At 41.2% G+C, this 14,655-nt stretch overlaps 1 protein-coding gene across 2 annotated transcripts in view; it reads left to right on the forward strand.

The window, feature by feature from the left end:
- Positions 1 to 14,655, forward strand: part of pard3ba (par-3 family cell polarity regulator beta a) — a 133,467-nt gene that overhangs the window by 53,285 nt on the left and 65,527 nt on the right. Inside the window, exons 11-16 of one of the 2 annotated variants that reach the window (XM_028007345.1) lie at positions 1,484 to 1,669; positions 4,795 to 4,956; positions 6,390 to 6,472; positions 11,465 to 11,580; positions 12,417 to 12,549; positions 13,817 to 13,917. In XM_028007345.1, coding sequence (XP_027863146.1) covers positions 1,484 to 1,669; positions 4,795 to 4,956; positions 6,390 to 6,472; positions 11,465 to 11,580; positions 12,417 to 12,549; positions 13,817 to 13,917 — 781 coding nt within the window. The remainder of the gene's footprint in view (positions 1 to 1,483; positions 1,670 to 4,794; positions 4,957 to 6,389; positions 6,473 to 11,464; positions 11,581 to 12,416; positions 12,550 to 13,816; positions 13,918 to 14,655) is intronic. The other variant, XM_028007346.1, reaches the window with a different exon arrangement.

Below are 14,655 nucleotides of genomic sequence, written 5' to 3' on the forward strand. Positions count from 1 at the left end.
TATATCTCTGTCTGCAGTAGGCAGATCTATGCTTTCATTAGATACATTAAAACGTCTGATTTTGTGTCGCAGAGGCCTGTTGGAGGAACTTCAGCTCTTTAACCCAGATAGGAGTGAAGCTTTGACGTAATTACCCAGGATTGGATCATCATGTTTCCCCACTCAAACCCTAAGTTTCCCCTTTGCTGCCTGTCTTCGGCTCTAAACCCAGAGAAAGTTAGTTACTGTTGAAAAATCACAGTACAGTCTATTAGCCTGCAATTAATAAGCACCCACTTGTACAGCAGTGAAAGCGGGGACTAAATGGATCAGTGTGTCACAGCTTCTCAGGATTTTCTTTCGCTCCATTACCTTTAGTGACTTGAGAGCTCCTACTCACACTTTAGGGCCGAGTGTCCCTCCCCGCCTGAAGGCTTCGACAGCCTGTTGTTTTAATTAAGCCGTGGCAGTTCAGAAATAGATCTGACACGAAAAGAGGCTGTAAGATTATAAGCAAACTGGAGTGGGAAGCTCATGTAGCTGTGAGTTTTGCAAAATCATCCAAGAGGACGCGCTCGTCTTTCGGCTTGGCAAATTCTTGGCAAATTCTTGGATCAAGGTGTCTGACGTAAGGCTCCTGCAATCCTGTTGGGGCCTCCTCAGATGTGCGACAAGTGGGTATGAGTGCTTTAATGGATATTTGTATATCCCTACAAAATCATACATACACACATGCAAGAACGGTCCTCTGCCTCCCTGAAACGATCGGCGTTGAGGTGAACCCGCTCTTTTCTCAAGGAGACTAAATTGCGCATTAGCAAGCGTTAATGATAGACATTTTACTTTCCTCTCTTTTTTCCTTTCCCCACTGCCCGCCACAGTCATTTTCCTCCCATCAAGTAGCAGTGGATGAGAGGCGTGGGTGGGTGAAAGATGTGGAAAAAAGACCTGTAGGAAGTAGTCAGGTGGAGGAGTCAGAGGGTTGAGAGATTTGTATGAAATGCAAAGAGTAAGGGGGAGAAGAAGTGGGTATACCTCAGGGATGGGTTATTACTTTTAAATGCTACTCCTTGCCATCCTTCCCCCTTTTCTTTCCTCCTCCCTCCCCCCGCTGTGCTTCAGGAGGAGGTATGAAAAGGTTATTATGTTTCCTTTAGAAATGACTCTCTCTCCGTCTGCTTTTCATCTCTAAATGGAATAACCTCGCTACAGTAGCTTGCTTTCTTTCTTCCTCCCCGCAGCCACCTTCTATCTGACTATTTAATCCGTCTCTCTCCTCCTTCCTTCATGTTTTCTGGCTTCCTGTGTTAAATATAATCAATGTACTGTTGGCAGACACCTTATCAGCCGCATATGGTGCTCCCACATCAGTAATCAGCTATCGTGCGCGGGGGTTATGATGTTAAGCTGGCTTTAGGTGCTTGGAGTATCAGGTTCAGATTTGTGGCTTGTTTACAAGCTCTTTTTCTTTTCTTTAAATATATATATATATATATATTTTCAGAAAGGGGAGGAGAGGAGCAGTCAAGCGACAGAGGAAGGAACAGAGCAGCTGATGTATGAGATCCCGCTCAACGAGACGGGCTCGGCCGGCCTTGGCATCAGCTTAAAGGGAAACCGATCGAGGGAGACCGGAGAAGATCTGGGAATCTTCATCAAGTCCATCATCCACGGAGGGGCTGCGTATAAGGTGAGCTGGGAAACAGGCGATCCTAGAAACGTACTGTACCAAACCCGAAGCGTGCAGTTTTTAAAAACAATTCAACTGGTGTCCAAAGCTGCAAAACATGAAAAACAGAGTCTCCCTAAAGTATTAATACTCCTTTTTCGATCATTTTGCAGACATAAACTACAATATATTCAATAGGCAAATATTCTGTGTTCCAGGATCCAAATCTTTAAGTCAAGTTTATTTGTGTAACACATTTCAGTAACAAGGTGTTGCTGAACAAAAAACACAATACAGCAACCAATTATGAAACCAGCAAAAATAAATACTTTTTGTCAAATGCCATCGTTGAAATCATCAAGAAAATATAAATCAAATATGTTGATCAATGTTCCAGTTATTAGGAATCGGTAGTTTTTAAGTTTTCTGGAATTTGTTCCAGATTTGTGGAGCATAGAATCTGAATGCTGCCTCTCTAGGTATGGTTCTGGTTCTGGGGATGCAGATCAAACCAGAACCAGAAGACCAGAGAGGTCTGGAGGGTTGATGGAACAGCAGCAAATCTTTGATGTATTTTGAGGCTGAGCCATTACACTGATTTATAAACATTTGAAGACACTGTTGCAGTAATCAGTTTGACTAAAGGTTCCTGTATCAAACAGTTGCATGCAGACAACAAATTGAAACAAGCTGCTCACCTCTAGAAGTTCATAACAGTTGAATAACTTGGAAATGGTGAAACACATGAATTTTGTTAAATATTTAACGAACGTCTAGTCTAAGCTTTGAATGTTTCCATTTTATTCCTTCTGACTTTTCCTCCCTCTTTCCTCTGCATCTTTCTGTTTCCTCTCATCTCCCCCGACTCATTTCCTGTCTTTTTCCGCCGCTGTATCCCTCCTCCCTTCTTGCTTCCCTTGATCTTTGACACCCATTGACCCCTAGCGGCCTTGCTGCACAAGCACCGCAGCCGTCTTATCTCTATCACTCAGCACTCTCTCCAACTTCTGAGTGCATCAGGAAAAAAAAAACACTTTGGAGATTTCTCCACTTGGCCTCGATACCCGCTCCTCGCCTCAAAACTTCTCCTGCTCCCAGATCTGCTCCGCGCGACAAGCGGGAACAGAGAGGACTGTGCCGTTGGAGATAAACGGCTGGTCTGGGATCAGTACAGCCAGACGGCATCAGCTCCCAGAAGCTCCTTTAGAAGTAGTTTTCCGACAGCTGCCGAGGCGGATAGCGTTCAGACAGAACGGCCTAGTAAAGTAAAGATCTCCGGCTGGCTGCAAAACAGGTCTCTGGGATGAGACGGGAGAGAAAAAAAAAGAGAAGGAAGAAAGGAGCATCATTGAGCTGCAGAAAGAGAGAAAGATAAGCGGGGGCTCTCAGCGGGAACACAATACGGATAAATATGTGTGTGCATCTCCTCCACCGTGTTGATGGATGCAAATGAAAACCAGCTAAGGGCTGTGATGAATCTCTGTGGCGCCGAAGGATCTCCCCTGAGCCTGACTGACACAATCACAGAGACTGAGAGGAAACAGGGCGGAGACGGAGACGAGTCATGGAGAGATCCAACCCACTTCCATTAAGGAAGTTTTTGGGACTGTCAGGCCCCAGGCCTTAATTATATTAAAAACTTCTTCTAACTTCATCCCTGATCATTCCAAAGACCATGCTGGGGAGCCAAATTGAAGCCGCCACAGTTTACATGGTAGAGTTTAGATAGGCCTTAAAAAAATCCAACCTTGTGTTGGATGTATTGTTTTATTAAACATGCTACAGAAGCCTGATCAGACGCGATCAATAATTTCGGGTCGGGTTTGGGTCGGGCTATGGCCATAAATCTAAACTCTAACACAGATGAAACAGTCAGAAACCCGCACAGCTCTGACTAGTTTGAGTTTTTGATAACAGGCAGCAACATGTTTGTGTGCGTTCTTGTTGGTATAGATTTAAGGTCAGCCAAGGCGGTGCCTGGTTAAAGAGTGGGGTCAGAGGTCAGCACTGACCATAATACTCCACACACTCACTCCAATACGTCTTGGAGGCTCTTTATCGTTATTATTCCTGTTTTTCCCTCTGCCTCCCTGCTTCCATCTCTTCCTCCCTCTGTCCCTGCAGGGCAGCTCTCTGCGTTGCCTCTCTACAAAAGGCTGCTATTTAAAACACTTAGAAGTGATTTAGTGCCCACAGAGGCTATTCCATTAGCTGCTCTATGTATTTATCATGGCTCTCCCGCTCTCAGTAGATTGCTAACTCCACAATTTTCTTGCCTTCACCCACCCTTCTTTCATTTTCTTTTCTATCTCTCAAACACACAGACTTATTTCAGAGCTTTTCTCCAGTTTCTAACTTCACTTTCTTCTTTTAAAACTTAATCAGTGCCTTGTCCCATTTCTCCTATTTTATATTCTGTGTAACAGTAGCAATCTTTACTCCTTCTTTTTGCCCATTTGAGCAGTTTTTATTCTGCAGATACCATCTCATAGTGCATTGCACAAGCATTCACAACCCTGGAACTTTTTCACATTTTGTCCTGTTATGACCACAAACTTCAAGGTATTTTGTTGGGATGTAGCAGTAACCCAACAAAGTATTTTAAATACTTCAAGGTATTTTTAATATGTTTATCTACTTTATAAATAAATAATAAATAATTCTGATGATTAATCAGATAAAAATTGGCACATTTTGCAGATTTCTTTTGTACAATATTCAAAATGCATTAAAAGATGCATATAACCAATTAAGCTCCTTTTTAAAGTCAGAAAATAAACTTTTAATTGCCTAAAATGCAGCAACATAGTATTCTTTTAGTGAACGCTTGATCATTCATAGCACATAAAAAACTTAGAAGATCTAGTCAACATGTGAGTATCTCAGGCCTTTCAGTTTGACTTAATATCAACACATGACTATTTTTGGATTAACCAATTGATAAGCAAAATGTGCTGAAGAGATTTGCTTGTTTTTTTCAGAGTTTGAATCTGGTTGAGCTAATAAAACTATGCTACAAAATTGTAGCTACTTTTGCTCTGTGGCATGAAAAGCCACAATTATCTTTCTACTGCAGATGCGATAAAAAACATCATAAACGCAGCAGTGGTGTTGTTTTAATAAGACATTTAATTTCTCCACAACAGGACGGCCGGTTAAACGTAAACGACCAACTGATCGCTGTAAATGGCGAGTCGCTGCTCGGGCGCTCCAACCACGCCGCCATGGATACGCTAATTCGGTCCATGTCGTCAGAAGGGAACATGCGGGGAACCATCCAACTCGTGGTCCTCCGGTCACCCAGACAGGTGAGGTTAAAATTGTTTCATAGTGTTGCTGAAAACTGCTGTATTCCTGTCTGAATAAATCTGTTTTTACAGCATATTCTTCTGTAAAAAGAAACACGGATGCAAAGAAATTCACTGTGTAGTTCTGTGAATTAAAACAAATCATGGTGTTATGACAAATTAATGCAGCCATGTTTGAATTTTAAAAAGAAGTGTACTCTATAATAGCTGGATATACCTCTGCCACCTCCCTCTGCTTTGAAGCTCTGTAAATGTGGGGCATCATGTTAAAATTTCCACATCTTCTGCTCTTACTTTTCATCTGGTGACTTTTATTAAATGAAACATTCAGCATTGCTTATGCATTATGAAATTCTCAGCTGCTTCTGTTCAAAGACTTCGTGTTAGAAGTAAATACTGCCGTTTTGGCAAGAAAATTTGTAATATTTATAATTCAGCGGAGAATCGTGTTGCTTGTTATAGTTTTAGACTTAAAAAAATGCAACTAAAGCCTAGATATTAGCCAGCTGTCCTACATGTTGGTTAGAAATTTGACATACTACACAACCGGAAGAAAAAAAATATCTGGCTGTATTTCTTTCCTCAAAATAAAAAAGTCATTCTTTTGCCCATTGCTGGATACTTCTGGGTAAAAATAATGAATGAATGTTTTATGGTACATTTGATTAGTTAGATCCTGGAAAGTTATTTTATTATTTCTGTTCATTTTGATGATCGCTGCTATTGAAGACTGAAAATTAAGTTTCTCAGAAAATTTTAGCGTTTTTTAAAATATGTTGCTTCAAATGCTGACTGTCCACAGATTGCTGTTTTTTATTGTTGGAAAATGAAGCGGAGGGAAAAATGCAGGAGGAAAGCGTCACAGTCACTGCATCAGGAAATCTTGACACTTTCTTGCCCAGCTGACATTGCCTTAAATAATCAAACTAACAGTTTTGTAATAAGGTGTGATCTAAAGTTTGATTAAAAGCCTAAGTTTATAGTTAAAGCATTGTTTATAGTTGAAACAAGATATTTAAAGATAATAAGACATGTTCATCTTCTCACTGTCTGAAGTTAAATCAGACTCAACTTTTCTTGTCTAAGGTTGATTAGAATTACCACAATTATTTGTATTTGGAAAGTGGCAGAAATTTAAATAGGAACTTTTTTGGAGATTTTTTTCTGTATCTTTATCGAACCAGTCAGGAGTATAGAATGTGTGTAAGAGAGATTTCATAGGATAAAATTTTGCTATATTTTAGTTTACCCTGTCGTCGAATGTAGAATACCATTACAAGATATTATGAATAACAGTAACAAATATCACAAAATAGGAAATTGAAACTGTCTTCTTTACTTTATGTATATCATTTTTGTCACCAAAGCGGTGCTGGAAAAGTTTGAAAACCTAAAAAGGCTTACACATATTTAACATTTTTACGTTTTTCCAGGGCGGTAGCAGCAACTCTGCAACAAGAACGGCAACAAACTCCAACCATCAACCCAATGTGAAAGCCGGCTCCAGCAATCAGGTATGGGTGGGTGACCTCTGCCAGCTGCAGTCTGCTCCACCTCACCGCTCCTCCCTCCTCCTCCCCACGCTCAGGCGGCGAGCGTCCGAGCCGCCGCCTCATAGCCACAGGCAGCGCTGCAGACAACGGCCGGGGGAGACGCACACCAGATACACGTATGGGCCCAAACATGCGGACACATGTCAGGGTTTCGATGCTGAAAGGAGGAAGGCACACAAGTCGAACACGATGAATAAGTTTGGGTTCGTCTCCCCGGGCAACTTAAACAGGGAAGGGGATGAGTCCGAACAGAATCGCAGCCACGTGTTTGCAGACACACAGGGTCGCATCAGAATTGATAACGCGCAAAGCAACGCAGTTAAGTCCAGACACGCACGCAGCCGCACGCTGGACGACGTTCAGGGCTGCAGTTACATCGAAAACATCCGAGCAATGGCGGGACAGATGTACGGGGCCCCGCCCTCTCACAGCAGGAAGGGCAGCCACAGTCACACCAACAGAAACACACACTCGCACAACGATGCTCACAACCGTGTCACCATGCAGGCAGCTCTCAGACGGACTCTGAATTAATACATTTACAAAAAAAAACTCCAGGACTGGATTAAGTTTGCATTAGTTTCATTAGTATGAACTCAGGAATAATATGAATGTAAAGTTTTCTGTTTTTTAGTTTTCAGTCATGTGATCTCTGTGCCAACTCCACAAGATGTCGCCTGGTGCTTCTCTGACTGCTTCTGTTTTCTGTCATATTGCTTTAACAATTACACTTTACTGGGTTTTCTTCTGACTGTATGGCTTGTTTCTACCTTTCTCATATATTTTTTTATAAAAATCTTTTTGCTTTCCTCTAACCTTCTTGTTTCTTCTTTAAATAAAGCCAATCTGAAGCCTCCTGCATGCCTGTCTGTCTGCGTTTCTGTTTGGTTTTCAGATGCTTCCTTCTGCCTCTTTTCTGTTTGTAAAATGATATTGGGTTTTCTGATCCTTTATCTTCTCACCCTAGTCTCTCGTTTTTGTTTTTACCCCCCTCTTAGTCATGTTTGGCACCTGCTTAATTACAACTTGATGCCAAATTCCCATTGGGAAATAACCCTAACCTAAGAAAACCCAAAGATATTCAAGTCCATTGGTGAATGATGAATATTTTATAAGACTTTCTGATTTAGTTGAACAATTAATGAGTTCAGCCTGTATTAATAATGTAATGAGATCAAAACACATTAAGTTATTAGCTCTATTTACAACCACGAATCAGAAAGTATTGAAACTTTAGAGATGCAAATACTAATTAACTTATGGGGGAATGTAGTCTTGAGGGGAAACAAGGAGTGGTTTCATATGGTCATATATCAAAAACATTGAATAAAATCAAAATGAAATTTTTTATCAATTCAGAAAGTGAAACTCGTATGTAGACAAACTGATCTATTAAGTGTTTATTTCTGTTAATTTTGATTATTTTGGCTTATAATTAAAAAAAAGAACAAGAAAATTTGAGCATTTCATATTCTTACCCAAACACGCAAAAGACAGTTATTGACACCCTCTACAAGGGTAAACAATTAAAGGTGTGACTAAAAAATGGCTGTAGAGCGTTCTATATGTAAGCATTTTAATAGAAAGTTGAGTGGAAGGATAAAGGTGTGGTAGAAGAAAAGGCTCATTGACAGTTTGAATAATTACAACCCTGAGATAATTATTAAACCCTTCAAAATATTTTTAGGTTCCTTGACAGAAGTCAGTGTCAGAAACTTTAAACCTTTAACAAATATTCTTACTTTACCTTACTACTTCATAAACAAACTTGAAATATCTAAGCTTCTTAATTTTTATTTCATAAAATAATCCTACACTGATCACCGTTGACATCACCTGCCTGAGAGGACGCCGAAGACCTGCTCGCTCCGCCCGATCAGGTCAAGCCGTCATGACAAACGGGAGAAAACGGCTGCTCTCGGTTCCGCCTCTCCGCTGAACTCTGCCCTGAACCCTGAATGATTATTTCAAAAGCTTAAAAGGAAGCGTCACAGCAGCTAAAGCAGATGCTCGGTAATAACGTGTGGAAGCCAGTAGTGAGATGAGAGGGCTCCTGGGCCAACTGGGGTCGACCTGCCCCACTTTAGCGCTTACATCTCATCTGTGGCTTGTGTTTGTGTCTTTGTTAGTCATTCAAGCCGGTGGATAAATGCTCTCAAGCACAGTTCAAGGTTCAGCTCGGATCTGCATGGCTTTATAGGAGCGTTTGATGGAAACCCCCTCGATTGTCTGGAGCAGAAACATCTAAATCTTCCTTTAGGCACACAGTGTCTTGCAAAAGACAAGAAAGTGCTTTAATGTTTTTATTTCTGACTATTTGTTAGAGCAACACAAATTGGTGCATGATAAAGTGAAGGGAAATGTATAATTTGCTAAACTTTTTTAAAAGAAAAAGAACAAACTGTGTCGCAACAGCATTTTTATTTTTTTTATTCCTGAACTTTTCTCACATTTTTTCATTGTGTACATGAAAAATTAAACCCTTTTTGAATTTTATTGGGATTTAATTAGATAGAGCAACACAAAGAATTGTGCAGCCGGAATTGGATAGAAAAATGTCACAATTTTCAGACTTTTTTTGTTATTGAAAACCTGAAAATTCTTGCTCATGTTACTTCAGTATCCCCAAAAAATGGAGTACAAACAGCATAATAGATTTGCAACATAAAGGTGTGTTGCAGACTCTGTGTTGCAGATATTAAACACTGCTCTGCACAGTGAAGCATGGTGGTGGCAGCATCATGCTATAGGGAATAATTCAGAAGTTGCAAAGGACTTGGGACTGGAGGTGGGCTCCTCTTCTTCTTGTGTGTTCTAGCATTTCAACAGCCTAGTCAAAGTTCCTGTCTAACTCTAAATGGAACTAAAAATAAATAGATTTTGTATTTATTTATGTACTTTTAAAGGGATTAAGCTTAAAGGGGTTAAAGGGGGCAGCCGGAATTGGATAGAAAAATGTCACAATTTTCAGACTTTTTTTGTTATTGAAAACCTGAAAATTCTTGCTCATGTTACTTCAGTATCCCCAAAAAATGGAGTACAAACAGCATAATAGATTTGCAACATAAAGGTGTGTTGCAGACTCTGTGTTGCAGATATTAAACACTGCTCTGCACAGTGAAGCATGGTGGTGGCAGCATCATGCTATAGGGAATAATTCAGAAGTTGCAAAGGACTTGGGACTGGAGGTGGGCTCCTCTTCTTCTTGTGTGTTCTAGCATTTCAACAGCCTAGTCAAAGTTCCTGTCTAACTCTAAATGGAACTAAAAATAAATAATTTTGTATTTATTTATGTACTTTTAAAGGGATTAAGCTTAAAGGGGTCACAATACAAATTCGCAGATTGACATTCAGTTTTTTTTATTTGCAAAGAAAAATTAAAATGGCATCGGATTTTCTTTCCGCTTCACCATTTTTTATTTTTTTCTGTGGCCTGCCTCATAAAAACCCAATAAAACACATCAATGTTTGCGTCATGAGAAAATGCGACGAATGCTTATCGCTATGCATTTATTCGTCTCATTTAGAAATAGGAGAGCTCAAATTTTTTGACAGATAAAGAAACATCAAGACATCTTTCTCTACCTCCAACATAAACCTCTTTAATGCTACCACCCCCCTTCACTCCCGCCTTATTGTTATGGGATTAAGATATCTGACTGGCTGTCTGCCACTCTGCTTCAAAGGCCTCCGACTGAGGGATGGATGGGAAGATGGAGGGATAGCTGCGGGGATGGGAGGGGCCGTGGGGGCTATCATAGGATTTATGTCGCTGACAGATGCAGGAGGACTGTCAGAAGTTGGTGTGTAAATGCTTCCTGCTCACATATGAAGCCAGAGTGATTGACAGCGGAGTGATATGATGGTATATTAAGATGTTCGTGCCGCTAATGAAACCCCAGGGACTGCATGACACTGCAGACGCTCCCCCACCCGCTGGTTTGATACCTGGAAGCTACTAGAACGTCTTCCCTTACTCGGCAGCGTTTCTTAGGTTTACGTTTAAATAAGTGTGTGCAAGAGGTTGGTGGGGGTCTGTGTATTTTCCCGTCTATTTGACCAGAAAAATCTGCTTTCATCTTCCAGCAGCACTGATTCCCTTCAGCTACCTCAGTCTGTGAGCAGGGGGGTCCTTTGTAGAGCTTGGTGGCTGTTTGATAATATGCCTGTCAACGCTCTCAGGAGTTGTTTTTTTCTTTTTACATTTTGTGGATATTTGAATTCAAACATTAAAAGAAACATCATATTTAGATTTAATTGAGAATTTACAGCGACTGTTCCTGCATCAATAGCAGCTTGACTGTTATGTGATTTCTTTTGTATGTGTGTGTGTGTTGTTTTTTTTTAATGGAGCATAAATTTTTGTTTGGACAATTGGATTATTTTCGCACAACTTATTTTCATCTTGATTGCACTCGTTTGTCACATGAACAGCAGAGATCATAGATGAAAAACAAAATTTTAAATCACTGTCTGTTCCAATAGGTTTTTATTCATTCTAAAGTCAGTTTTGATTTTTGTTTGGATTCATTGTCTTGAAATCATCCAATTTGCAACTATCTAGTTCAAAATAATGTGAAATAATTCAAAATAGTCCTCCTTAGCAGTGAAACAGTGCCGCTCCATGATGCTGCCACCATACTGATTCTATTTAAATTCAACACAGCTGAATATGACCAGAATTTGTTTTGAAGCCGAGTGCCAGCAGATCGTTAAATAGACATAAACTCTACAGTTTCTGGTTCAATAATCAGAGTTCTGTTCAAGTCGCTGAAGATTTTTTGTAAAAAGTCATAACTGTTGCAAAAAACGGTTATTTTCCCATTTTGAATATAAAAGCCTATCATCCAGTCCTGTGGGTATGATCTGAACTCGCTTTGAATCTACTGCTGGATGCTGACTCATCATCAATTTTTCATGCGACACAGTTTTAGAGCCGTTCTGTTCTTTTGTTGACAGGAGCCGAATCCCTCTGGTCCCACCAGAACCGCCAACCCGGAGTCCGCCATCAACGGCGGCGGTCACACACCAGCGAAGACCATCGGCCATGGATACGACGACTCTCGCAGCGGTGAGCGCACAGCGGCGCGCTCTGTTTGTCCACCTGAACCGTCAACACTTGGCGTGTTTGTGTGCTCCCGTTATCTGCTGCTGGGAGTGTACTCACGCTGTTTGTCTGTGTGTGTTGGCCCGCTTTCGGGACGTGTGCGTGCGCCCGTCCTAAACTCTCCGAAGCTGTTCACCGCTGTCGCCGTCCTCTGCATTTATTTTACTTCTCTGAGCTCCTCTGCATCTCTTTTTAGTCCCATGCTTGCATATTTATAGCAGGAGAAAGAAAGGAAGTCATTAACTATGTTTTTCTGATGCTCCCTTTTCATGTGCAAAAGATCTGACCTTGGAATCATTACCCCGATGAAACGGCTCCTAAGTGGGCCAGATTTGCATAAAGGGTATTATGCAGCATGAATGCTGTTGTGTTAAAAAGAAAGGAAAAAAAAACAAGGACTAACAAACTGGTTTGAATTCGTTCTTTTTCTCTTTCTCTTCTCCACACTGAAGCATTAGAGCAGGGAAAAGGCTTACAGGGTTATTGCATGTGTGCTTCAGGAGTACATGGGAGCTTTTATTTTCCTTTAATGCAAAGCTCTTTCATTATGCGATAAAGGTGCACATAATGGTCTATACAATATGTAATGGTAGAAGCAACAATTGAGTGCGCATTAAGCTTTTATTGCCTTCCAGCCTGATGTTAGAGGTAATTCAAGCAGCTTTACCTTTGATATAGCAGGAAAGCAATAAAGAGAAATGCCAAAAATAGATGAAAAGTACACAAAATAAACAGTTAACAGCTTGTTTTGGTTTGCTCAGACAACAGCTTTGATTTGCATCCCGATGCTCTGTTTTCAGCTCCAACCGCCGCCAACGGCAACTACGCTCACTACAGCATCGACGATGACGAGCAGGGCTTCCCCCCGCCGCCCTCCCCTAGTTCTGTGGAGGAGATGAGCAGAGACCTGTCCCGACCTCCACCCTACCACAGGTAGCCTCCTCATTTCACATGGGGAAACACACGGCTTCTAGTCTGGAAGTCGGAGTTTCACAAATTTCAAGAACACCTCATCCGTCCTGCAGGAAATTTTTGACAAAATATTGTATTTTTCACTTAAAAATTTCCGCTAAAGAACTGAAAACTAACATCTGATTCTGCAAAACTGTCAAACTGTTGATTAAAAAATGTGTACACACCAATCTGCATCAACAACAAAACGTATGTCATTATTCCAGCTATTACAGCATTCATAAATACATGATTCTATCATGACTTAATGTGCAGGCAGATGATTGGTTCCCTTGTGTTTTTTGGAAGAGTCATAAAGTTAAATATTGATAGCTATGTATATGTGTTACATATGTAGCTATACAGAAGCAGGAATATGTCTTGAGTCGGAAGAAAAAAACAATGTAAAAGTATCCTAGTTGTTGTCAAAGGCTGCATTCATATAGCAGGTCATGATGGTCAATTTTTTTTGCGACAATTACATTTTTTTAAGTGTTTGTGTGTGGTTGGTGACAGCAGAAGTTAAAACTGGATTTCAGCAGTGGAATCATTTGTTCTTTCTGAATTGGGCTATGTTCACACAGCAGGGAAAAGTGACCCAAATCCGCTTCTTTTGCCCATATGCGACCTATATCCGGCTTTTTCACGGCCCAATTCTGATCTTTTCACCCCCCAAAAAATACATTCTGAGCCACTTTTAGATGTGGTTTAGATCGTATTATCCGATTGTTTTCAGTCTGGGTGCTCTTGTCGCATTTTATCTGTCTTTTATGTCATTGATGAGAGACATGCATCATAATTCTGCGCTGGCAGAAGCCAGACCAGACGTAAACAATGGCTGAAAATTATAATTATGAACTTATGAATGAAGTCTGTGTCACTGAAGCGCATCACATCACAATCGGCTCTGACTAGAAACAGAGAAGTCAATGCTCCACAAAAGGGCGTTGTTGTTAGTTGTGCTTTTTTTTTCTTTCCTTTTTTATCAGCGTCCTATGTCTTGTTCTGATCTTGTGATGATACCATCGGCTCCCGCTGCTGAATAAACTTTAAAGTCAATCCATAAATGACTCCATCCATCATCACTTCCGCAAACGGAGCACTGCTGTGTGACATCAACGTTCTTCTTCTACATAAAGCGTTCACACAAAAGTCTGATTACGTTTGGGGTTATTTAGTAGTATGAACGACAAATAAAAAAATCAGAATTGAGCAGTGAACTAATGGGATGCTGTGACTGGTTTTGCAGAGAGGAGCCCAGCATGCCCGCAGCGTTCTACCCAAGCAGCCAGTTCATCAAGGAAAAGGACAACGTTCCTCGCAACAGAACCTCCAAGAGCATGGACCTGGGTGAGCTCCCCATCACTTCCCACTGATACTGTTGCCTCCGCTCATCACGACCCAGCCAGACATACTGGTTTCATCTTCGAGCCGGACTCCAAATGGCGATCACATGCTTCTTATCAGCACATTGCTTTGTTGTGATATGTGCTCTGCTCCCATTATCCCCCAGCCTGGCGGGGATTTGACCTCCTGAACTCTTAAGCCCGGGGGGCTTTCCGACAAAACTGGGAGAGCATGTGTGCTCAAAGTAATGTGTGTGTCGCCTGTGAATGAACCGGACGAGGTTTCTAATCATTTTTGCAGCGTGTGTGTGTGTAAGTTGAGAATGACACCGCTGATTTCCTTGTATTAACCCAAGCTGACCCTTCCGTTTCTCCTACTGTCATTTATCCTCCATCTTTCTTTTCTTCTCTTTCACATTTCTTGTTTTTCTTTATTCCTGCTCTCTGATATTTTTTTGTTTTGCCTCCCTCTTCATCTCTGTTTATCTCTCCTTTTCTTTCAGCAGATGACTTCATTTCTCTCGCTCTCCCCTATCTATTTCTTTCTTCTCTGCCTCGGTCTGATTTCCAATCCCGGTTCATTAGGTTCAGTGGATTGGCTTTCTTCCTGCAGCACACCCCTCTGCCACCCAAGCTGATTGGCTTTCATTATGGACAAGGGTGGTCTGCACACAAACACACACGCTCGCACACGCTCCGCTTTATCCCACTGAGGACCCACTCCACTATCCGTCACCCCTCT

Source organism: Xiphophorus couchianus, chromosome 22 (genome assembly GCF_001444195.1).
Source record: "Xiphophorus couchianus chromosome 22, X_couchianus-1.0, whole genome shotgun sequence".
NCBI classification, from domain to species: Eukaryota; Metazoa; Chordata; class Actinopteri; order Cyprinodontiformes; family Poeciliidae; genus Xiphophorus; species Xiphophorus couchianus.